Genomic DNA, 24,222 nt, shown 5'->3' with positions numbered 1-24,222 from the left:
GCCGCACCAGCCACTAGCTACTTGCCGACGCCATCTTGGATCGAAAAAAGATTTTCTAACAGTGGTTGAGATGTGATAAGTCATAGTTAGACTTGAGTCTAAGGTTACCTCAAGGTTTCGTGCTTTTGAGATAATTGGAATAGGTAAATCATCTAGAAGTAGAAATGATGGGGGTCTACAAGCAGAATGGGGGATAGTTGAGAGGTGAAGGATTTCTGTTTTGGAAGTATTTAAGACGATTGTGGAACAAAGTCAGCATGGCTTTAACCAAGGCAAGTCTTGCCTCACAAATCTGCTTCACTTTTTTGAAGGAGTTAATAAACATGTAGAAAGGTGAACCGGTAGATGTAGTATACTTGGATTTTCAGAAGGCGTTTGACAAAGTTCCTCATGAGAGGCTTCTAGGAAAAGTAAAAAGTCATGGGATAGGTGGCGATGTCCTTTTGTGGATCACAAACTAGCTAAAAGACAGGAAACAGAGAGTAGGATTAAATGGACAATTTTCTCAGTGGAAGAGAGTGGACAGTGGAGTGCCTCAGGAATCTGTATTGGGACCCTTACTTTTCAATATATTTATAAATGATCTGGAAAGAAATACGACGAGTGAGATAATCAAATTTGCAAATGATACAAAACTGATAAGAGTAGTTAAATCACAAGCAGATTGTGATAAATTGCAGGAGGACCTTGTGAGACTGGAAAATTGGGCATCAAAATGGCAGATGAAATTTAATGTGGATAAGTGCAAGGTGATGCATATAGGGAAAAATAACCCATGCTATAGTTACACAATGTTAGGTTCCATATTAGGTGCTACAATCCAAGAAAGAGATCTAGGCGTCATAGTGGATAACACATTGAAATCGTCGGTTCAGTGTGCTGTGGCAGTCAAGAAAGCAAATAGAATGTTGGGAATTATTAGAAAGGGAATGGTGAATAAAATGGAAAATGTCATAATGTCTCTGTATCGCTCCATGGTGAGACCGCACCTTGAATACTGTGTACAATTCTGGTCGCCGCATCTCAAAAAAGATATAGATGTGATGGAGAAGGTACAGAGAAGGGCGACCAAAATGATAAAGGGGATGAAACAGCTCCCCTATGAGGAAAGACTAAAGAGGTTAGGACTTTTCAGCTTGGAGAAGAGACGGCTGAGGGGGGATATGATAAAGGTGTTTAAAATCATGAGAAGTCTAGAACGGGTAGATGTGAATCGGTTATTTACTCTTTCAGATAATAGAAGGACTAGGGAGCACTCCATGAAGTTAGCATGTGGCACATTTAAAACTAATCGGAGAAAGTTCTTTTTCACTCAACGCACAATTAAACTCTGGAATTTGTTGCCAAAAGATGTGTTTAGTGTAGTTAGTATAGCTGTGTTTAAAAAAGGATTGGATAAGTTCTTGGAGAGAAGTCCATTACCTGCTATTAATTAAGTTGACTTAGAAAATAGCCACTGCTATTACTAGCAACGGTAATATGGAATAGACTTAGTTTTTGGGTACTTGCCAGGTTCTTATGGCCTGGATTGGCCACTGTTGGAAACAGGATGCTGTGCTTGATGGACCCTTGGTCTGACCCAGTATGGCATGTTCTTATGTTCTTAATGATGGGGGGGCTACAAGCAGAATGGGGGATAGTTGAGAAGTGAATGATTTCTCTTTTGGAAGTATTTAAGACGATTGTGAGATAGCCATATATTAATGGTAGATAAGATATGGAGTAAGGTACAAAGAACTGAATGTCATCCGCATAGATTTTAAATTGAATATCAAGACTGTTGAGGAGGTGGCATAGCGTATTAGATAGATGTTAAATAGAATAGCAGAAAGTGATGAGCCTTGAGGGACACCAGATAAGGGAGTGTACCATTCAGATGAATAGGGACCGATATGGATCTGATGTGGACAGTTTGATAGGTTTGTGCGAAACCAGTTTAAGACAGTGTCTGTCAGACCAATTGACTGCAATTGGTGAAGAAGAATTTGATGGTCTAGAGTATCAAAGGAAGCTGAGATATCTAAAAGCACTAGGATATAATCAAAGTTGGCATCAAAACCTCTTATTAAGGTGTCAAAAGAGGAAAGTAATATCTCTGGGTTATGGCCTTTATGAAATACACGTTGATTTGGATGAAGGAGAGCATTTTCTGATAGAGAATTGATGTAAGACTACAGATTCAAGTATTTTTGCCAGAGAAGTGAGAGATGCAGTGGGATGGAGGTTAGCAGCGTTTGTCATGTTCTCATTTTTTTTTCTTCGGGACTGGACGGATGATGTTTTCTTAAGCACGTCTGGGAAGATGCCAGGATCCAAAGATTGGTTAACAAGTTGACTTGAGAAAGGGCTTGCAAGGTTGCCTAAAGCTTTTAGAAGTTGACCAGGACAGGGATTGAATGGAGATGAAGAGATTTTAGTTTTATGTAATATACGTGTGATGGATGAAGGGTCTACATGTGAAAACTCCAACCAGATGCAGGCCAGAGGAGGGAAGATTGGCTGATGATTAGAGGACTGTGGGAAACTACTCAGAATTTTAAAGATTTTTTTATTGGAAATGGGTTGCCTTGTGGTTGCAAAGAGCATCAATATGAGAACGATCAATATGAGGAATAGTAGTCAGACTTCACAATATTAAAAAGAACAGAAGGATTTCCATTGGCAGTGATTATTTTTTGGGAATAAAAGGTTTTCTTGGCAATGTTGATTTATTTTTTATATTTTCTCAAACAAAAAAGAAAGCTTTTGGCAGTGATTGTACTATATTTGCACCAATAACATTCATGATGCCTTAGGGTAGTTTTCAGAGTTCGTAAAGACACTGAGTACCAGGGGCATGACGTTGCGATTCTGCAGCATAAGGAACTAGAGGAGCTATAGAATTGAGAGTAGTACTGATTGCAGAGTTCCATGATTGTTAGGGGCATATTTGGTAAGAAAACTTCAATAAAAGCTTCTGTAGTTATTTTCTTTCTTCTAAAGTGGATCTTTTTGTCCTTGTCTGGATTCTGTTGTAAAGAGCTGCTGTTAATGGCAACGGAGAGGTGGATGAGTGAATAAGCAGACCGGGGTACAGGATATATAGAAAGTGCAGTTGGGGGTACAGAAATAAAATGAGGATTATAGAACACAAGATCAAGGGTACAGGCCAGTTTGTGAGTAGGAGCATTGTATATTGTGGGTGAGGGAAGAGGTGGCAAATAGACTCGAAAGCCTTACGTCCCTGTTCGTTCTTCTCACGAAGATTTTATTTATTTATTTATTTATTTATTTGAAGTCTTTTATATACCGAGGTATAGCAAGCTGCCTTCACTCCGGTTTACATTATAACAACTTATTACAGATACTGAACAATATAACTGAGTAACTTTTTAACTGAATAACAGGTATTACAGTGTTGAAGGAGGGTACAAACAGAGTACACATAGGTCTTGCAGTGTGCAGGTAGTATACAAACAGTGTACAAATAAGTATTGATACATATGTTACGTAATATCATGAGTGTGTTTGGGAATCCCTTGCTTGGGTTAGGATGGGATAGAAAAGGAGGAATATTTCTCGGGGATCGGTCAGAGTCAAACTAAAGATTGAACCAAAAATGACACTTTTAGGGGTCTGAGGATAGGTGGGGATTGACGAGAGAGAGGTTCTTGTAAGATTAGTGCAATTATAATTGGGGGGGGGGGGGGGGGGATAATGTTCCTGAGCGGTTGCGTTTATCTTAGCCAACACCATCTGTAAATGTCTGTCTGAATAACCATGTTTTGATTTTCTTTTGTTAACGATTTGATGTCGCTGAGTGTTCTTAGGTGATCTGGTAAGGAGTTCCATAATTTCGGTCCCACGATGGAGAAGGTTCTGTTTCTGGTGTTTGAAAGCTTTTCTGAAGGAAGAGAGGGTATGATTAGGTGCAGTTTGTTGGTTGTTCTCGTCGTTCGTTGTGATTTGTGTATTTGAATCAGGTTATCGAGGGCAGTGTTGTCTGCATTGTAAATTGCGTTATGTAATGTTGTTAAAGTTTTGAATTCGATTCTTTGTTCGACCGGTAGCCAGTGTAGACTTTTCAGAACAGGGGTGATGTGGTCTGATTTTTTCTTGCCGGTTAGTACTCTGTAACAATTGGAGCGGTTTTAGTGTGGATTTTGGAAGGCCAAGCAGGAGCGAGTTGCCGTAATCGAGGCTGGTGAAAATAAGTGATTGCAGGACGGTTCTGAATTCTTGTTGGTGTAGCAGCGGTTTAAGATGTTTCAGTATGTGAAGTTTATGAAAGCCTTCTTTAGTTTTCATTGCGATGTTCTTTTTGTAGCTTAGTTCATTGTCGATCCAGATACCAAGGTCCTTTGCATTGTTCTTCAGTTGGATGTTAGTGTTGTCAATTTCTAAGGAAGGCATTGGTGTTATTTGTCCTGTGTTATTTCTTTCAATGAGGATGCATTCTGTTTTGCTCATGTTGAGGCATAACTTTAGGTGGTTCAGCATGTTTCTAATTGAGATAAGGTGGTTGGCTGTTAGACTCAATGCATCTTCATCGTTGAGGTTATTGGGATGAGGAGTTGAATGTCGTCGGCGTACATATAATAAGTTACGCCTAGACTTGAGATGAGTTGGCATAGTGGGAGTAGGTAAATATTAAAGAGGGTGGCCGAAAGGGTGGATCCTTGTGGTACCCCTGTTTCAAGGGGGAAGGGATCAGAAGAGTTGTTAAGAGTGACTTTGAAGAACCTGTCTTTTAGGAATGATGTGAACCAGTCGAGAGTTTTTCCTGAAAGACCTATGCTTGCAAGTCTTGATATCAGGCTTTTGTGATCTATGGTGTCGAATGCCGCAGAGAGGTCTAGTAGGATTAGTAAATGGCTTAGTTTGTTGTCGAAGCCTCTTATTATTTTGTTTGATAAATTGAGAAGCAGTGTTTCTGTGCTGCGGTTTTTCCTGAAACCATGTTGTGAGGGTTGTAGAATTTTGTTGTTCTCTAGGTGTTCATTAAGCTGTATCAGTGCTGCTTTCTCTGTCATCTTTGCGAGTAAGGGAAGGTTAGAAATAGGACGGTAATTATTCAAATCGTCAGGATCAAGGTTCTTTTTTTTAATATTGGAGCGATTGTTGCGATTTTTAATTTAGTTGGTAGCTCACCATCTTCTAGTGATTTGTTTATAATTGCAGCTATGGTTGGGGCAATAATGTGTGCCATTTCCTTTAGCTCTCGGGTTGGGATTATATCAAGATCATGACGAGCTGGGTTTATTTTTCTTAGCATTTTTTCAGTTTCAGTATTTGAAATTGGGTCGAAATTCAACCAAGGTGTTATGGTTGTTGTGTTAAAAAGTTCTTCTATGATCGAGGATTTGTTGAAGGTGCCAGTAATTTTGCTTATTTTGTTCTTAAAGAACATGGCAAGTTCTTGACTTAAATTATTTGTATCGGATGTGGGGGTGTTGTTATTGTTCTCGTCTATGAGGTTTCTTACAATGTTAAAGAGGGAGTTGGAGTTATTTGTTAAGTTTTTTATCTTTTGACTATAGTAGTCGTGTTTGGTGTTCAGAATCATTTTTTTGTAGGAGGCGAGTTGCGAGCGGTATCTTTGTAGGGTTATTGGGCATTTGGATTTTCGCCATTCTTTTTCCATCTTCCTCAGGTTGGATTTCATTGATCTCAGGTGAGAGTCGAACCATGGGTTGTTTTTTCCTCTGTTTTTTTAAATCATTTTCGATGTCACGGGGTTTATGTTATTTGCAGTTTGTTCTGTAAGGTGGAGCCAGGATTGAGTAGCGTTGTTTATATTGGAGAGGTCCAGATTTGCTAGTTGTTTTCCTAGTTCTTGTTGGAGTAAGTTGGGCTGGAAGGGCGGTCTGTAGTTGAATGATAGTGGTTTGTTTGTTCTTGTCATGTTGTTGGTTGTTACTTGTGTCCTGCATTGTAAGAGGTAGTGGTCGGACCAGGGGACTGGTTTGGATGATATAGATGTGTCTGAGAAAAAGTTGTTGGTGAAGATCAGGTCTAAAGTGTGACCTGCTTTATGAGTGGGGTTGTTAACTAGTTGGTTCAGGTTTAGGCTGGACAGCATGTCGAGCAGGGTTTGGCAGTTTTGTGATCTGGGGTTTGCATCTGTGTGGAGGTTGAAGTCCCCGAGTAATTTCGTCGTTTTTTTCCTGCTAATGTTTGTTATTAAGAATTCTAAGAGTGGGGAGATCTCATTGTCTAGAAGTTTTGGAGGGCAGTATACTAGACATAATTGTAGGAATTCTGAGTCAAATAGAGAGATTTCATATTTCTTAGGGAGGTTGTGAGGTATCAGTTTCATTGCGAGATTTTTTTTATGATGAGGAGTAGTCCTCCACCTCTGCAAGACTTGCGTGGGACTGAAAATAAGTCGTAAGCATTGTTGGTTAGATGATTCGTTAGAACTTGATACGTATTTTTAAACCAGGTTTCGCTTATGGCAATGAAGTCGGGGTTCTTTTCTTGGATTATGTCAGATATTAGCATGAATTTCTTGGTTAATGATTGAGTTACCAGAAAGAAGATGAGATAAAATAGGTTTTTGAGATGTTGATGTTAATCAAGTATCTGTTTCTTTTCTGATGAGTCGCGTTGGGGGGTGAAGCCATGGTTGGGTTGTTTGGAGTTTCCTGGGGTGCTCGAACGACCCTCTTGCCTTGGAATTGTGGGCCGAGTATGGTATTGTTAGAGAAGATGTTTATGTGCGGGAGGGAGGGAGGAGGATTTTGGGGGGAGGTCTGGATGAGTGGAGGAACTGGCTGTAGCTGGAAGTTTATGGGATGATTGTTGGAATAGGTCTGTGTGCGTGGTATAGTTGATTAGGGAGATTGATGGGAAGCAGATGATTTCTTGAAGAGATTCGGGTGAGTGTTGGATGAGGTTCGGATGAGTGCTGGATGGAGTCAGGATGAGTGCTGGTTGAGGTCAGTATGAGTGCTGGATGAATACACATGGTGTCAGGACGAATGCTGGATGATGTCAAGATGAATGCTGGATGAAGTCAGGATGGGTGCTGGATGAGTTTGGATGATGTCAGGATGAGTGCTGGATGAAGTCAGGATGGATGCTGGATGATGTCAGGATGAATGCTGGAAGAAGTCAGGATGGGTGCTGGATTAGTTTGGATATCAGGATGAATGCTGGATGGAGTCAGGATGGGTGCTGGATGAGTTTGGATGATGTCAGGATTAGTGCTGGCAGAAGTCAGGATGAGTGCTGGATGAAATCAGGATGGGTGCTGGATGAGTTTGGATGATGTCAGGATTAGTGCTGGCTGAAGTCAGGATGGATGCTGGATGATGTCAGGATGAATGCTGGAAGAAGTCGGGATGGGTGCAGGATGAATGCTGGATGAAGTCAGGATGATGTCAGGATGAATGCTGGATGAAGTCAGGATGAATGCTGGATGAAGTCGGGATGGGTGCTGGATGAATACAGATGATGTCAGGATGAATGCTGGATGGAGTCAGGATGGGTGCTGGATGAGTTTGGATGATGTCAGGATTAGTGCTGGCAGAAGTCAGGATGAGTGCTGGATGAGTACAGATGGTGTCAGGATGAGATCTGGAAGAGATCTGGAGGAGTGCAGGTGAGGTTTGATTAGGATGGGAGATTGCTGGTGGAAGATGGATAGACGTTTGAAGAGGTTGAATGAATGCCGGGGAGGGTTTTGCGAGTATTGGAATTTGGACGTTCTAGGTGTTGATGGAAATGCTGTCTGTGAAAGAGAGAGGCCCTGGTCCTGGGGCTCTCCAAGGGGCGCACTAAGGAGCAGGCCCCTTATGTCGCGCTCCTTCGGGCGCGTGACGCCGCTGGAAGGCGCGAAGATTTAAAGCCCTTTTCGGCGCCTTCTGATAGGCCTAGTGCCTCTCAGGGGGCGTGTCTGACTCACTGTGTGAGGTCTTCGGCTTCTTTTCCTTTTTCTCTCTTTCTCTCTTTTTTGTTTCTCTTTTGTATTCCTGTTGGCCTCCTCTGCATGGCTCGCCATTTAAAGGCGAGTGGGCTCTTGCCCCGATTGGGCCTCGAGAGCCCCAGCAGAGGAGGAGAAGTGTAGCGGCTGAAGCCGGGAGCGCGTGAGAAAAACTATGGGATCGGCAATAAAGAACTCTTGGCAATAAAGCTTGCATTCAAGGAATGACGGCCTTAGCTCGAAGGCGCTCAACATCAAATAACCGTATTCACGGATCATAAAAATCTAGAGCATCTCTGCCACGCACAATGTCTGAATTAGACAGGCCAGATGGTCCCTATTTTATAATAGGTTCGACTTCATGCTCAAGTTTCGCCCTGGAGATAGAAACACCAGAGCAGACGCTCTGTCACGCTCTTTTCACTTGGAGGATGTGCCTGATGAGCCATAGCACATAATTGACCCAAAGAAATCCTCTTGGCATCACACAAAGTCTGTGCTCCGCTGGAAAAAACATTGTTCAAAAGACTTAGGAAAAAAGTGCTCCTGGCCACCTCTTCCCCCAGTCTCGGGGTAAAGACTATCCCCAAGGAATATACGTGCAGCCCCTTCCCCCCAGCCTCGGGGTACACTATCCCCAGGAATATACAGTGCCGGCCCCTTCCCCCGCCTCGGGGTACACTATCCCAGGAATATACAGTGCCGCCCCTTCACCCAGCCACTCGGGGGTACACTATCCCCAGGAATATAGCAGTGCAGCCCCTTCCCCCAGCCTCGGGTGGTTACACTATCCCAGTGAATATACAGTGCAGGCCCCTTCCCCCAGCCTCGGGGTAACACTATCCCAGGCAATATACAGTGCCGCCCCTTCCCCCCAGCCTCGTGGGTACACTATCCCAGGAATATACAGTGTCCGACCCTTCCCCCAGCCTCGGGTACCCTATCCCCAGGAATATACAGTGTCGACTCTTCCCCCAGCCTCGGGGTACACTATCCCTAGGAATATACAGTGCAGCCCCCAGCCTCGGGGACACTATTCCCCAGGAAATATACAGGCCGGACTCTTCCCCCAGCCTCGGGGTACAACTTATCCCTAGGAATATACAGTGCAGAGCCCCAGCCTCCTGGGGACACTATCCCCAGAATATACAGTGCAATTCCCCCAGCCTCGGGGTACACTATCCCCAGGAATATACAGTGCAGCCCCACCTCGGGGGTACACTATCCCCAGGATATATACAGTGCAGCCCATCCCCCAGCCTCGGGGTACACTAATCCCCAGGATATACAGTGCTGCCTTTCCCCCAGCCCTCGGGGTACACTATCCCAGGATACAGTGCCGCCCCCCCAGCCTCGGGGTACACTATCCCCAGGAATATCCCCCAGCCTCGGGGTACACTATCCCCAGGAATATACAGTGCCGCCCCTTCCCCCAGCCTCGGGGTACACTATCCCCAGGAATATACAGTGCCGCCCCTTCCCCCAGCCTCGGGGTACACTATCCCCAGGAATATACAGTGCCGCCCCTTCCCCCAGCCTCGGGGTACACTATCCCCAGGAATATACAGTGCAGCCCCCTTCCCCCAGCCTCGGGGTACACTATCCCCAGGAATATACAGTGCCACTCCCTTCCCCCAGCCTCGGGGTACACTATCCCCAGGAATATACAGTGCCACCCCCTTCCCCCAGCCTCGGGGTACACTATCCCCAGGAATATACAGTGCCACCCCCTTCCCCCAGCCTCAGGGTACACTATCCCCAGGAATATACAGTGCAGCCTCTTCCCCCTAGACTCTGGGTACACTATCCTTAGTAATATACAGTGTAACCCCTCCCCTGATTTCAGGGTGTGTAATGCCCAGCAATAAACAGTGCTGTCATATCTGCCCCCCCATCCTTAGGACAGGCTATTTCCAGCCCCTAACCCAGCCTTGAGTACACTAACCCCAATGGTACACAATGCAACCCCTGGCCTCAGGGTCTGCTATCCTCAGTACGTAGTGCAGGCACCGTCTAGTTATACAAACATAGTAAGGGACAGTAAATATAGACCCAAATGGTCCATCCAGTCTGCCCAGCAAGAGGTTAAGGATTTTAACTGCTGTGTCGTGCAAGTTACTCCCTTACCATCTGTTAAGGGTAGTAACTGCCACTCCATGCAGGTTACCCCCATGTTTCTGTTAAGGATAGTAACTGCCGCTCCATGCAGGTTACCCCCATGGTTCTGTTAAGGGCAGTAACTGCCGCTCCGTGCAGGTTACCCCCATGTTTCTGTTAAGGGCAGTAACTGCCGCTCCGTGCAGGTTACCCCCATGTTTCTGTTACGGATAGTAACTGCCTCTCTGTGCAGGTTACCCCCATGTTTCTGTTAAGGGTAGTAACTGCCTCTCTGTGCAGGTTACCCCCATGCCCTCTGTTAAGGGTAGTAACAGCCTCTCTGTGCAGGTTCCCCTCATGCTTTCTGTTAAGGGTAGTAACTGCCTCTCTGTGCAAGCTCCCCTCATGCTTTCTGTTAAGGGTAGTAACTGCCGCTCCGTGCAGGTTACCACCATGTTTCTGTTAAGGGTAGTAACTGCCTCTCTGTGCAGGTTACCCCCATGCCCTCTGTTAAGGGTAGTAACAGCCTCTCTGTGCAGGTTATCCCCATAAGGATAGTAACTGCCTCCCTGTGCAGGTTACCCCCATGCTTTCTGTTAAGGATAGTAACTGCCTCTCTGTGCAGGTTCCCCTCATGCTTTCTGTTAAGGGTAGTAACTGTCGCTCTGTGCAGGTTCCCCCATGCCTTCTGTTAAGGGTAGTAACAGCCTCTCTGTGCAGGTTATTCCCATGCCTTCTGTTAAGGGTAGTAACAGCCTCTCTGTGCAGGTTACCCCCATGCCCTCTGTTAAGGGTAGTGACTGCCTCTCTGTGTAGGTTACCCCCATGCCTTCTGTTAAGGGTAGTAACTGTCGCTCCGTGCAGGTTACCCCCATGCCCTCTGTGAAGGGTAGTAACTGCCGCTCCATGCAGGTTACCCCTGTGTTTCTGTTAAGGGTAGTAACTGCCGCTCCATGCAGGTTACCCCCATGCCTTCTGTTAAGGGTTGCAACTCTATCCAGAAGCACATAGTGTAGACTCTCCCCCTGGCCTTAGGGCAGGCTATCCCTTGTGGTATATTCTATGCTCCCCCTAGGCTGAGCATAAGGGATAATTGCAAATTCACAATGTGGAGGGTAGAGGTTTATAAAATCCTGAGTAGGATGCAACAGGTAAAGAGGGGGTGATTATTTACTCTTTCAGATAATACTAGGGGGACATGCCCTGAAACTAACTGGAGGTAGATTTCAAACAAATTGGATAAAGTTTCATTTTTAACCCAGTACACAATCAAGTTATGGAGTTTATGACTAGAGGCTCTGGTCAGGTCATTTGGCAAAGCGAGTGCAGAGAAGGTTCCTAAAAGAGAAGTCCATGAACAGTTATTAGCCAGGGAAACTTGGGCTAAGCCACTTTCTAGCACTGGGAGTAGCAAGAAGTCAATCTCATCTTTAGGATTTGCTGAGCAAATCTTCAAGAAGCAGACTGGCTGCAGTCAGGGAGAGGATGCTAGGCTGGATCCACCATTGGTCTGACCCCGTCTGGCCCTTCTCCTGTTCTTAAGGCACTTTTGAAAGTCATTTCCCCACTGAAACAGGGCTTTACCTGTGGAAATGGGTGGTTGAAGGCTGCACACAGTGCCCATGCACTTTACCTGTCATTAGCAGGGGATTCCCCAGGGCTTGCACTTGCATGTATACTTCTGCAGATAGTACCAGTGCACACCTAACTTTATCTTCCCCTGCAGAATGTAGTCCATGGCCTGCACTTACATGTATGCATCTGAATTTTCAAAAGCATGAGCACAGTTTTTCTCAGCAAAACTCCCTTCACCAAGTCGCAGGTGTTGTTTTAGAATGGTTTTAAAGGAAAAGATCCTGCAAACTTTCCCTGTGAAACCTGGTGTAAAGTCTGCAGCTCAAACACCTGTGGAGGACTTTACAGCTATACAGGCAGATAGGAAATGTATCCCCAGCGGAGCAAGACAGCATGAAAGCAAAGCTTGAAACCTTTAGTTTTGCTTATGAGCAATTATTCATCAGCAAAAAACACAGCATTTGAACACTTAACAGTCTCTGGTTAGAACATTAAAACCACTCTTTCCATGCCCCCATGTTATCGTTGGAAGAGTATTTAGGCTTGTCTGCTGAAGACACGGTGACGTGTGCAGTCTTTCACAGGATATGGTCTGGCTGGGAGGTAGCAGTTGGCTGCAGGGAGGAAGCTGAGCGGGGAATATTGGCTGTAGAGCCCTTAGACTGGGCTTTGTCCCCTGGGCCTGGCCTGCGCTTCCTCAGGTATCAGGGTGGTACAGGGCCCGGCCTTTAATCTCCTCTCCAGATTTTCAGGCTGGGCCCCCCTCTGGCTGGCTGCCTCCGTGACGCTCTCCCCGCAGACCCCGTTGAGCGGCTCACAGAGGGCACTCATGGCCACAGCGGCACCCCCGCGAAGCTCTGCCGTGCTCACTGCAAAACAAGAAGGAACACCGCCTCACGTTATAAGGAGCCTGGATCGCGCAGGGCGCAAACTTGTCTCCTGGCATTAAAGACAGTGCCTGTTTCACCCAAGCAGCGGCCGAAAGGTTTTGTCCCATTGTCTGGACTGAATAGAACCCTACAAGGAGGAAGTTGCTCCTGAGTCTCAGCTTTCCCTTTCTTTTCAGATGTATAACAGTAAAGAGCTGGTAAAGATCACAATTTCCCCATCCAGGCTGCCCTGCAGGGATTCATCCACTTGGGGGAAGAGGAGAATACAAATTCTCATGTGTACCCCAACATCAACTCTCCCTCCCTCCCTCCAAACTTGACCTCAACCTTTTTCCTATTACTGCCCTCCACATCTATCCCAAGCACCCCCAAAATCTATTACAGTGCCAGCCACCATCATCTCCACGAGTAGGTCATGTCAGGCCCTGCCCTATTCAGCTTGGCTTCTGACAAAACCGCTATTTAATGCAACACCCAGGCCCTCTCTCTCTGTCTTATTACAAAGTTTTATAATTTCCCCCCCAGCCACCAAGTTTACGGAGGCTGCGCGTTAGTTAAAGAGAGAATCCGGCCTTCCCCTGCTCTTTTGAGTGTTAATCATGATCCCTCCATGCAGGTCCCTCCAGCTTAACCCCAGTGCTTTCCCAGAGACCCCAGTCAAACGTAGCACTGCTGTTTAGGATCGGTCACCTCAGTGGCGCTAGGTATCCTCTGTTTTTAGGCCATGCCTGTCTGCATTGCATTAACCATTTCTGTCTTCGCCCCCTCCGCCTGGAGTGCATTCCAGGCACCCACCGTCCTTTTTGTGGAAAATACCAACTTGGTTACGGCGCAATATTCTATAAACACTCAGATTTCTATGGCCAGCAGGAAGGGCGGGGGCAGGAAAAGCTGGGCCGACAGAGCGGGATGATTGGCCTTTATCTACTATTTATTATTAGACCCAGAGGTGTTAGAGTGGCTTACCTGTAACAGGTGTTCTCCAAGGACAGCAGGACGTCAGTCCTCACACCTGGGTGACATCATCAGATGGAGCCCTGGCCTGGAACTTTGATCTCAAAGATTCTAGAACTTTCAAACACCCCCTACTGAGCATGTGCAGCTGAAGACATCCCCCTGTCCCCTAGGCAGAGTTCCTCAGTCCATGATACAGCTCACACATGGAGAAACCAACTCCCCCAGGGGAGGCGGGTGGGTTTCATGAGGACTAACATTCTGTTATCGGAGAACACCTGTTACAGGTAAGCAACTCTGCATTCTCAGAGGACAAGCAGAATGGCAGTCCTCACACATGGGTGATTCCCGAGCTATAGGATGTCCGAGCAGGACGACGACCGCACAGTTTCTGGTGTTAAAAGACATCTGAACAACAAACTGGGACTTGAGAACTCCCCAGACAGAAACTGCGATCCACTGACATCCGAAAGACTGAATGTCTCTGCAGAAGAAACCCAAGCAATGCTTGTTAATAATAAGCAGCTAATCACGACAGGACCTGTGACGACACCGCGTGCCGAAGCATCAGACCGAGCTGACTGTGCAGGACATCCTCAAGGGTTTCAGGGGATAAAAGCAATTCCTGAAACAGACCTGTAGCCCAAAACTGCCAAATAGGGAGATGAGATAGGCCTGAAGCTCACCCAAGAGCACCTGACAAGAACAAGGTTTATCAATCCTGGCTCAGGATAGCACAGGGGAGCAGGAAGGCCCTTTGGACAACCTTGAGGAATGAGAAGAGCTAAAGGCAGTATTGACTACAGCAGGGTGAAAATATATGGAAAAACCTGGTGCATCCTGCCCTGCAGGTATACAGAAGATATACCACCAGTGCCTCAGCTTGTCCTCCCCCCAACAATCCAACCCGAAGTCAAAAGGAGCGGAAAACCACGAGGAGGCAGACTGGTGGGGCAAGGACAAGTCGCCCGGTTGTCTATCAGCCCCAAGCGAACAAGTCACTGCCGAAAGCAGCAGGGAGTTCCCCACCGAGATAGAGCCCTCAGCTCGCTTGGAACAGCAGAAACAGAGCAAATTCCCCAGGGGAGAATCCCGAAAACTCCACGAGGATACGGGAAGCCAGGGTAAAACAGGGTTTCCTTACCAGGCCAGAAACCCGAAGGGCACCAAGGCGACCCAGCTAAGGTACACCACCCAATCATAACTGCATACACTCCTCTCCCCAGGAAGCACGTAGTCCAGCAATGGACAATCCTTGCATGACCTAGGACTGCCGTCCCCAGACAGGGTGATCCCGAAAGAGGGCATAGCTTGCACGCTACCGCAAGCAAGAGGAGCAGCACCTCTGTTGTGGGGTCACTTGGCCGCCCCAACTCCCTCAGCCATGGACATGGTGAAAGGGTGAAAGGCATGCTTACCCAAGGGATGGACTAGAACTCTCCCCTCAGAGGAGAGTCCGGCAGGCAGGAATGAATATCCATAGCAGTCCCTAAGAAAAGACGCCCACAGAGGCCAGCAGGTATCCGAGTGACTCTCTGGAGGGTCACCAGAGAGCAACACCGGACGGGCTCCCTCGGGAATAGACCTGCGGCGTCTTAGAGCGACCGCGGGAGAGCGAGAGGGCTGGTGAGAAAGAGAGAGCAAACAGCAGCCAGAGCACAGCCATCCCTTCTTCAGGAGCAGAGGAACAAGGGACACCCCTCAAAGGGATGCACAGTCAGGTGTCCAGAGGGGAACCCAGCCCAATCTCCCCTTCCAGAGGGGCCTCCCGATCCCAAAAGACCTTTTAACTCCCCAGAGGAGAGCTGAGGCGCCGAAGCAACCAGCCCCCCCACAGGCAGCCAGGCTCAGATGGGGAAAGGTCACCACCATAATCCACAGAGGGGCCACAGCAAAAAAAAACCGGTCCAACAACTGCCGCTGCCAGTCCCCGGCCTCCAAGGAGATGCACAGATTCAAAAAATAGAGGTCCCAGTTCAGAGAAAACCCTGCCAGGCCTGAAGCCTCAGGGGCTTCCCCACAAACAAGGGGTTTGGACACGGTAGAGGTCGAAAGAGACATTCCCTCTGCTGAAGGAGGAGGAGAGGATTCCTGAACGATGTCCACTCCCCTCAGGGTCCGAGCAGGAATGCAGTGCTAGGTCAGTCCCGGGGCTGCGGAACACAACCTGTTGTGTCCGCCCGGAGGGAAGGAAACACACACACCACAGAGATGCCCAGACGGCTGTAAAAGCGCACTGAGCGGCACTCGTGCAGTGGATCCCAACCTATGGATGGCGGCACGCCTATGATCCCATGCGCTGGTGCCTGTGGGCAGAATCCCACGCCACAGCCAGGACAGCGCACCGCGTGCCAGACTCGGTGGCTACACGCTGCCCCACGGCAAAGCACAGAGTGTGCGACGATGCCTCCCCCGCCAGTGATCCTCAAGCACCTTGTGACGAGGAGGCCGGGACGATGGCAGAATCCTGTTATAGCCGAGGGCAGCACAGACAGGGAGAATGCCATCTGTCATTGCCCGAGGCACTTGGAGTATATGCTTAGCCTCTCCCCGACCAAACAGACTGCACACCCATGTCACAGGAACTCCAGCGGATTGAAGACGAGCAGTGTGACGATGGTGTCCCCCAGAACCAGCAATGCTCTGGGGAAGGCACGAGGAGCGTGGCGGTCCCTCCAGCACCTGATAACGCTGCGAGAGGCGGGCCCTTGAACCGCATCGGGAATGGCTCACTTCTGATTCCCTCAGAGAACGACAGCAGTGAATTCCCTGGCGATCGAAGATGACCATGGGGGTTCTGCGGTCATGTCCTGCGGCTTCCAACAGCAGCCACTGCTGGCAGTGCCCATGGTGCTTTCGCACTCACCAACGCAAAGCTGCACCCTGGGCTTCAATGGCGCTTGACCAAACCATAATAGGCTCGACGACATAGAGCACCACAGGCGCCCGTGGACATCGACCACCTGGTGGCCCCAGTGGAGACTCCAGTGCTCGAAGGTATTGACGTACAGGTGGTACCAAGGAGGCCATGGGCATCTGCAGAGAGAGAGACTCTGCAGCACATACACAGATCACCAATGCCCAAAGTTACCGAAGACCGCCAGTACCATCGACTGTTCCCCTCAGCTCACTTATTTGTCCGAGGGCGTCAATGCAGCGAGCTCGATAGTCTCGCAAGCACTAAAGCTCCAAGAGTCATGGCCCGGGAAGGGACAGCTTAGGGCTCCTCGGTGCCTCATTGATGACACCACCACGAATCCTCAAGTGCCGCTGCACTCGGATAACACCAGGGTACAAGGGTGCCTCAAGCAGATGGCGAGTCCTATGCTCGATCCATTCAAAGCCAAAAACCCTGCCACCTGAGGGACAATCTGGGTGTTCAATAACAAACCCGGTGCTCAACGTAGTCGGGGCGGGAATGAGAGGTATCTGTGGCCCCGCACCTCGAGGGCGTCAGTGGTATCGGGACAGCACCACAATCGCAATGACATTGAGGCCACGCACCGTGATAACCTAGTGGGCGGCTGCGGTCTCCAGGGTACACACCTCGACGGCATCGAGGCCCTGCCCCTTGCTTCAACCTCAATAACTCCGCGGGTGGCTGTGCACGCACCTTGATGGGATCAAGGGCATCGATGGCACCACGGGCATTGAGAGCACAGAAGCATCGATGGTACCACGGGCATTGCGCATCACGTGCAAGGGCACCGCGGCATCAATGCTGCCAGGGCATCATGGCATCAAGGGCAATGGTTTGCGCTGTAACTCCGCCACCTCCGTGCCCAAGCCGCTGCAGCGAGACTCCCCTTCCATCGACGGCACAGAAGGCCTGTAGGGCATTGTGGGCAGTCACGCACCTCGATGGCATCAGGGGCGTCCCTGCACCTCCACGACACAAAGGGTGACCACGGTGCACCATGGTGGGCCTGATCCCAGACCTGCTCAGTAAGGCTTGCTTGAAAGGCCAGTACAGTAAAGTGTGCTCAGTCGAGCGCAGCGTTTTACCTGTGGTTGGATGCGCGTATTGGACGCGTGTCCACTAACCCTTATACAATAAGAGCTTTAGCGCGTCCAACCTCCCCCCCCCCCACCCCCCCCGAAACTAATAGTGCTCATCACATGCAAATGTATGTTGACGAGGCTATTAATTACTCGTCCTGGATACAGAAGATGTGCACCCAATCTGCACATTTTACGCTCAGAAATTAGTGCCTGCCCAAGGACAGAAGCCCGAAAAAGTGTAAAGAAAAGCAGAAAATATTGTGGCAATATTAAGTCTGAGGAGCTAAAAGGCTAAATAAAAAAAAAATTATTAAAAAAAAAGTGCCGTCAGGTTAAGAAAACGGACGCTCAATTTTATGAGCATCCCATTTTCCAAACCCGCTGACAGCCACCTCTCCTGGGCTTCCGCTGCTAAGGAGGCACTAGGGCGCGCACTATTGTCCCTAGCACCTCCTTTTTAGCGCGACCCCCTCATTTAAATACGGTATCGCGTGCCCGGGAGAGGTGGCTCCTCACCGAGCGCCCGTATTCCCCGCACACCGTACTGTAGCGAGGTTCCGGACTGGGGCGCCATCTGATGATGTCATCCACGTGCGAGGCCTACCATCCCGCTTGTCCTCGGAGAAGGCTCACCGCACAAACACCAGCCGGTTTTGATTAAAGCAATCCAGACAATCTGTTAATTGATACTTAATCTTAAGCAGCCCCACAATTTATAATTATATAAATTATCACAAAAAATATCTAGAAAAAGAAAAGTTGAATTTGAAAACAGAAAGACATAAAAATCAACTAAGCAGGTCCAGTTTCTACAGAATAATTGTGTGTGGAAACAAATTTCCAATGGTGTGGATGACAAAAGAAGGGACACATAGGGTGCCTACGTCCCCTCTAATATGTTAAAGGTATGAGACCTCTTATCCTGAGAAGAGAGAGCAAGGCCATGCAGTAGCAGCCTAGACCAGCGGCCTACGGACCAAGGAAACCAGGGTTCAAATCCCACCGCTGCCTCCTGTGAACTCGAGCAAGTCGCTTCCACCCACACTGAGTGCGATCCATTTGAAGCTACGAAAGCAGAAGGTAAATGTTTACACTGTCCCAGGAAACAAAATGCACATCAAGACAGCAGCCCCCATCTGCCCGGCTCCAAGGGTGAACACAGTGGGGAACGAAGAGCAGCAGCTGACGTGAGGCCTTTCCACATTACCTTCAGTAACACCGCTGGCGGCTTTGGCTTGATGGTTCTTTCTCCTCTTTCGCCATCTCCAAGGAAAGCACTGAAGGACGGGAGGTGTTCTCTCCTCATCTCCTGCTTCCCCAACCCCAGAAAGAGATGCAGGACGGTTACAACAACAACACAGAGCCAGGGAGGAAAGGAGCTGCTGAGAATGCCCTGGACACAGTCTCAGCTCTAGGCAGGTGCAAACAGGCCTAGGGAAGGGCCTTCACGTGCACTCTAAATTGATTTCCATCTTAAGTTTATGCCGACTGAAGAGCTGCGGGTGCGTTTCAGCACCCCGGCGACACTGCTGGGAGCCAGCGCAGGCCGAACAGCGGGGCTGCATTTCAGGTCCTGCCCTCCCCAACAGCAAAAGCACTGGAAGTGGGGGGGTTTCGATTCCCCTTCCCCCCCCCCCAACAAAAAGGCAAAAATCGACTGCCTCTGTATCCCGCCCCCTCCCACCTGCCGTCCTGTCCAAAACCACCCATACGGTGCAGCGTTTGCAGTGGCCCCTGGGGAGCCACAGCATCAAACAAGAGAATCTGAAGGGGGGGGGGAGCTGCCGCTGCGAGGCGAGGTGGACGCAATCTGGGGGAGGGGAGATGATGCACGGGAGGAGGAAAAGGGGGAGAGAAAGGGGTAAGAAGAAACGTGGATAATAAACAGCAGGAAGAGAGTGGAAAATGTTAATGCAGGACGGCGTAAGTGCTTACAGGTCTGTGTTTCACATCTACAGCAAAGGGTGGTCCATTCTATTTAAAACAAAATTGTAATTGTTTTACTAAACTATCCCGGCTCCTGTCCACTAAAATTAACTCCATGTTTACCTGGAAAAATAAGTTTTCTCCCCCACCGATTTCTCCCTATTTCTGTTCTTCCCGTAATAAACCCTGATAAATTTCTGGGACAAAATTTGAAAAAATAAACCAGCGGTAGGAGCTGGGTCAGACAGCCAGGCCCCCCACCCACCCCCCCACCAGCTCTCTCCCCCCCTCCGTGGGACCGAGACCACGTCCAGTACGGTGCGTGCAAACCCCGACACGCCCAGGAAAAGTCCCGCGTTTCATTCCTACACCAGGGGCCCCATCTCTTTAAATCTGTCAATTTGTACCTTCTTCCAGGAACAGTGAGCTGGGGTTTAGTTCTGATGAATCAAAACTTTTCAATATAATTTTTTTATTATTGAATTTTCATATATAAAACAAACAAAATCCTGTTCAGAAAAATGTAGATACTTATAGCAAGTATAATACTAAATCCCAAAATAAATTATTCCCAAAGTAAGTAAACCGTATCTCAGTTATTATTTAGGAACCCAGTGGGGAGGTCAAGTTACATTGGAGCGATCCCAGCATTTACACGGACAACGCCAATTAAACTTATCCCCACCCCCTCCGCGAGATTGCTTCAGCCCTTGTCGTTAGGAATTCCCTTCTTCGTTCCTGGGTGTTTCTTGTAATATCCGGAAATATCCAATATTTTCTGGCCATAAAAGTGTATAGACACTGGTTTCAAAAATATCTCAGTGCCGAATCCCTTTCTGAGGTAAATGCGAAAGTAACCAGCAGCGTAACCTCCTGTTTGAATATCAGTTTCTTGTGTTAACTCCAAAACCTCTGAAATATTCAAAGTGGCCTGCAATTGCTCTTGAGATTGTAAAGCTGACTCCACTTCTTTAGATGCAGGAAGGTAGTATAGCCTGGTAATAGCTGGAAATTTTAAGATTTGTCAGGTAATTCTTAAATAAATCTCTTGCTTGCACCAGCTTCAAAATAGGAAGATTCAGAACTCTTCAACTGAGTCTTCTCAATGCGTTCTCCAAACTCTCCATTTTATTCAGATATATGTAGTTTCCGGTCGCACCAAGTTATCCTGAACACATTCGACTTGAGAAATCCTTGAATCAAACAAAAACTTTCATTTGAGAGTCTATAGAGAGAACCTTAAAGGCAGATTTTCAAAGCAGTGCATGGGCGTACATGTGCGAGCGCTATCCGGTGCACACACATGTACGCCCCATTTTATAACTTGCGTGTGCAAGTTATAAAATGGGGTTCCGCCAAGGAGCCCGTGGAGCCTTGAATAACAGGACTCACCGAAGGTAATGGTATCTCGCCATTCCTTCTCGGGGCAAAACTTCCTGCAAATTCAATTTGCTCCTCCACCCGATTGGTACTTTTATCATCCAAAACTTCAGTTGATTTAAACGACGGCAGTGGGCTCATGGTGCACCAGGATTAAGATGTTTTTTCGGCCTGGAAGCTCGGCGTTCGCTCCTCGCCGGCATTTCCTGCGACCCCTTCCTCCGGCGTAGCTTGTAGGGGAACCGCAAACAGCGTTTCCATCCGAGGTTGCCTTAAATCAGGAATCGGGGTCGATGTCAAAGAATCTCTCACCTTAGCTTTTCTTTTTGTATGCGGCATTGCAATATATAAGTATAATTAAGGTATAGAAATAGCTATGAGGAAATCTTTCGGAGAGACAGCGTTTGCGTATTGACTAGGCAGCGGTCATCTTGAGTATCATTTCTGGTATGAGTTTCTCTTACATCTTCCTCAGTGAAGAGCGAAGCAAAGAATTTGTTTAGTCTCTCTGCTATGGCTTTGTCATCCCTAAGTGCCCCTTTAACCCCTTGATCATCTAATGGTCCCAACTGACTCCCTCACAGACTTTTTACCTCAAATGTACCCAAAAAAGGTTGTTGGGGTTGGGTTTTTTTTATGAGTTTTTCTTCCTCAGCAAGATTCTTTTCAAATCCTCTTTGCCTCCTTATCAATGCTTTGCATCTGACTTGCCAGTGCTTATGCCATTTCCTTCATGCAGATCCTTTTCCATTTTTTGAAAGATGTTCTTTTAGATATCGTAGCCTAAGAACATAAGATATGCCATACTGGGTCACCTAACAGTCTCCTTTAACCATGCTGGTAGTAGTTTAGACTTCCTTCCAGCTTTTCTAATGCGTGGAATACATCTGGTCTGGGCTTCCAAAATGGCATTTTTAAATAAGCAATAATCACACAAATCTTAACCTCAGTAGAAAAATGTTTTGCTTTATATAGGTACAGTTTGTAGGGGGTGATGTACGGACTGGACATTTAAGTGTTTGATATCACTATGCTCTCATTTCTTCGTGAAACAATAGGAACTGATCTATTTTGCCCCGGGGACTTTCATGACTTTTTAAGTAGATAAAAATTCTTATAAAAAGTTGTTACTCCTAGTGAGTTTGGAAAATAAAAATAATAAAGTTGGACCAGAGGTCTTTCCAGTTTGTGACTATTTGCAAACTGAGGTCATGAAGGTCCTACAAACTTTACCTATATAAAGCAAAAAATGTTTCTACTGAGGTTAAGATTTGTGTGATTATTTGTTAGTTTCCTCAGATTTCCGAGGTATTTGGGGCTATTTTGTTTGATTTTTAAATAACGTCCATGCCTGATGTAAACTCTTAACCTCTGCAGTTGCTCCTCTCAGTTTTTAACTAACCATTTTCCTCATTTGATCATAGACACCTTTCTGAAAGTTAAACGCTGTCGCTGTTGATTTCTTTGGTGTCCCTCCTCCAGTTATTAAGTCAAATTTGATCGCGTTGTGATCAATACTGACAAGTGGCTCCAACTCTGTTGCCTCTCGCACCAAATCCTGTGTTCCACTAAGGACCGGGTCTAAAACAGTTTCCCCTCTTGTTGGTTCTTGTACCAGCTGCTCCATGAAGCAGTCACTTATTTCATCTAGGAACGTTACCTCTCTAGCATGCCCTGATGCGACATTCACTCAATCATTACTATGCTGCTGAATCGTTAGCTTCAATAATTTCTTTTAGTTTTAAATGGTCAGGTGGACGGCAAAAACCTCCCACTGCTATTTTATTCCCCTTTTCACCTGGAATTTCTAGCCATAAAGACTCAACATTGCATTTTGTTTCCTGCAGAACTTTTACCCTGTTTGATTCAATGCCCTCTCTGACATATAGTGCCACCCCTCCAGCAATTTGATGCATCCTATCATTTGATTTATCTGCCTCCTTTATGAGCCCCTTTTTCAGGTACTGTAGGTGTTTATGGGTTGATGCTCACCGGAGTGTGTGTTTGTGGTACTGTCACATTCCTGCAGGTGGCACTCTTCTGAGTGAAAATATTTGTATTGCTGTTATCTACAGAATCAGGTATAACCTGTTTGGTAGGAGAGAGAGCAGGAGCAGGAGCTGGACAGGAGAGAAATGACAGGTTGGGGGGAAGCAGGGGCTAAGAGAGGGAATGGAGACACCAAGGGGATGAGCTGGAGGAATAGTGCAGAGCAGAGCCCAGGGATAGAAAGTTTTGCCACTGGACCTCAGAGAAAGTGCTAGCATCGGGAGCCTTAGGCAGATGTCAGAGTTGCCCGTGGCTAACTTGGGCCCTGGGTCTGCCAGAGGAAAAATGAAGGGGAGGGGAAAGAGCTGAAAGGGGGGGAAAGTTTGGAAGAAGTGAGAAGAGCTGGCAATGAAAGTAAGGGAGAGGGGAGCAGGGGTCTGTGGTGCTGGGCTAGCAGCAATCAGTGAAGAGGGAACGGAAACGGTTGCAGCCATTGCTCAGTGATCCCCGTTCAGTGCCCCCTCCCTCCGGTACCTGCTCGCTGCTCCTCCTCCGCCGCCCGCAGCGCCCGGCAGGCGGCTCTTTTCACCTCCAGCGCGCTCGCCAGCTCCCCCAGCCGGTAGGCGGCCGCCTGCACCCGCTGCTCGCCGGGGAAGACGCCGCGGAGGAGGCGGATCAGCCGCGGCAGCAGCACCTCCTCCCCCGGCTCCGCACCCCCCTCCTCCTCCTCCTCCACCAGCGCCCCCACCACCGCGGCGGCCGAGCCACAGCCGCCCCGCAGCCTGGCCCGCACGTCCTCCGCCACCGCCCGCAGCCCCCGCCGGCCCCGCTCCCGCCGCAGCGACGGCGGCCGGCAGAGCAGGAACAGGAGCCGGTACCGTGGCTCCCGGGCCCCGGCTCCGGGCCCAGCGGGGCCCCGGCCGGAGCACTCCCCGAAGATCTCGAGCACGAAGCGCCGCAGCAGCTCCCGGCTCGGCCCCCGCTCCCAGAGCTCCCCGACCAGCAGCACCCGCTCCCGGCCCCCGATCAGCGCCAGAGCCCGCAGGAAGGCCCGCTCCGCCTGCACTGCCGTCCCCGCTGCCCTCAGCCCGGCGTCCTCCCGGGGCCCCGGCTCCGACCTCCTCTTCTCACCCTCCTCGTCATCCTCCTCCTCCTCCCGGGAGTCTCCCGCCCCCCTCTCCCGCCGGTGCCCCGGGACTGCTTCCTCTCCCTTCCCCCCGTCCCCGGCCTCCCGCTGCCCCCCGCTCTCTCCCTCCTCATCTCCCGCATGCCCCGGGGTCACAGCAGCCCCCCTCATTCTCCCCCCGCATGGTCTCGAAATGAAGTGCGGGGCGGAGAAGCTGCCCGCACGTTACCGTCCCCACCACAGCCCCGCCCCATTCCCCATCGCTCCAATCAGCAGCCCCGAGCCCTTCCGCCTGCCACGCCCCACTCCACAGGCCACGCCCTCTCCCCATCCTATTCAACCTTCACCTTTTTTTTTTTTTTACTACTAAACCCGCT

At 48.5% G+C, this 24,222-nt stretch overlaps 2 protein-coding genes across 2 annotated transcripts in view; one reads left to right on the top strand and one right to left on the bottom strand.

The window, feature by feature from the left end:
- IQCG (IQ motif containing G) overlaps positions 1 to 24,222 on the top strand; it is a 133,002-nt gene that overhangs the window by 2,394 nt on the left and 106,386 nt on the right. The gene's annotated exons all lie outside the window — the stretch shown is intronic.
- C9H2orf72 (chromosome 9 C2orf72 homolog) lies at positions 11,973 to 24,016 on the bottom strand. The gene is made up of 3 exons (XM_029617337.1): positions 23,254 to 24,016; positions 18,632 to 18,733; positions 11,973 to 12,447 (listed from the first exon to the last, which is right to left on the bottom strand). The coding sequence occupies exons 1-3, from the start codon at positions 24,014 to 24,016 to the stop codon at positions 12,236 to 12,238; spliced, it is 1,077 nt and encodes a 358-aa protein (XP_029473197.1). The 3' UTR covers positions 11,973 to 12,235.

Source organism: Rhinatrema bivittatum, chromosome 9 (genome assembly GCF_901001135.1).
Source record: "Rhinatrema bivittatum chromosome 9, aRhiBiv1.1, whole genome shotgun sequence".
Taxonomy (NCBI): Eukaryota; Metazoa; Chordata; class Amphibia; order Gymnophiona; family Rhinatrematidae; genus Rhinatrema; species Rhinatrema bivittatum.
Note: the sequence above shows the minus strand (reverse complement) of the source record. Positions and strands in the feature narration are given on the sequence as shown.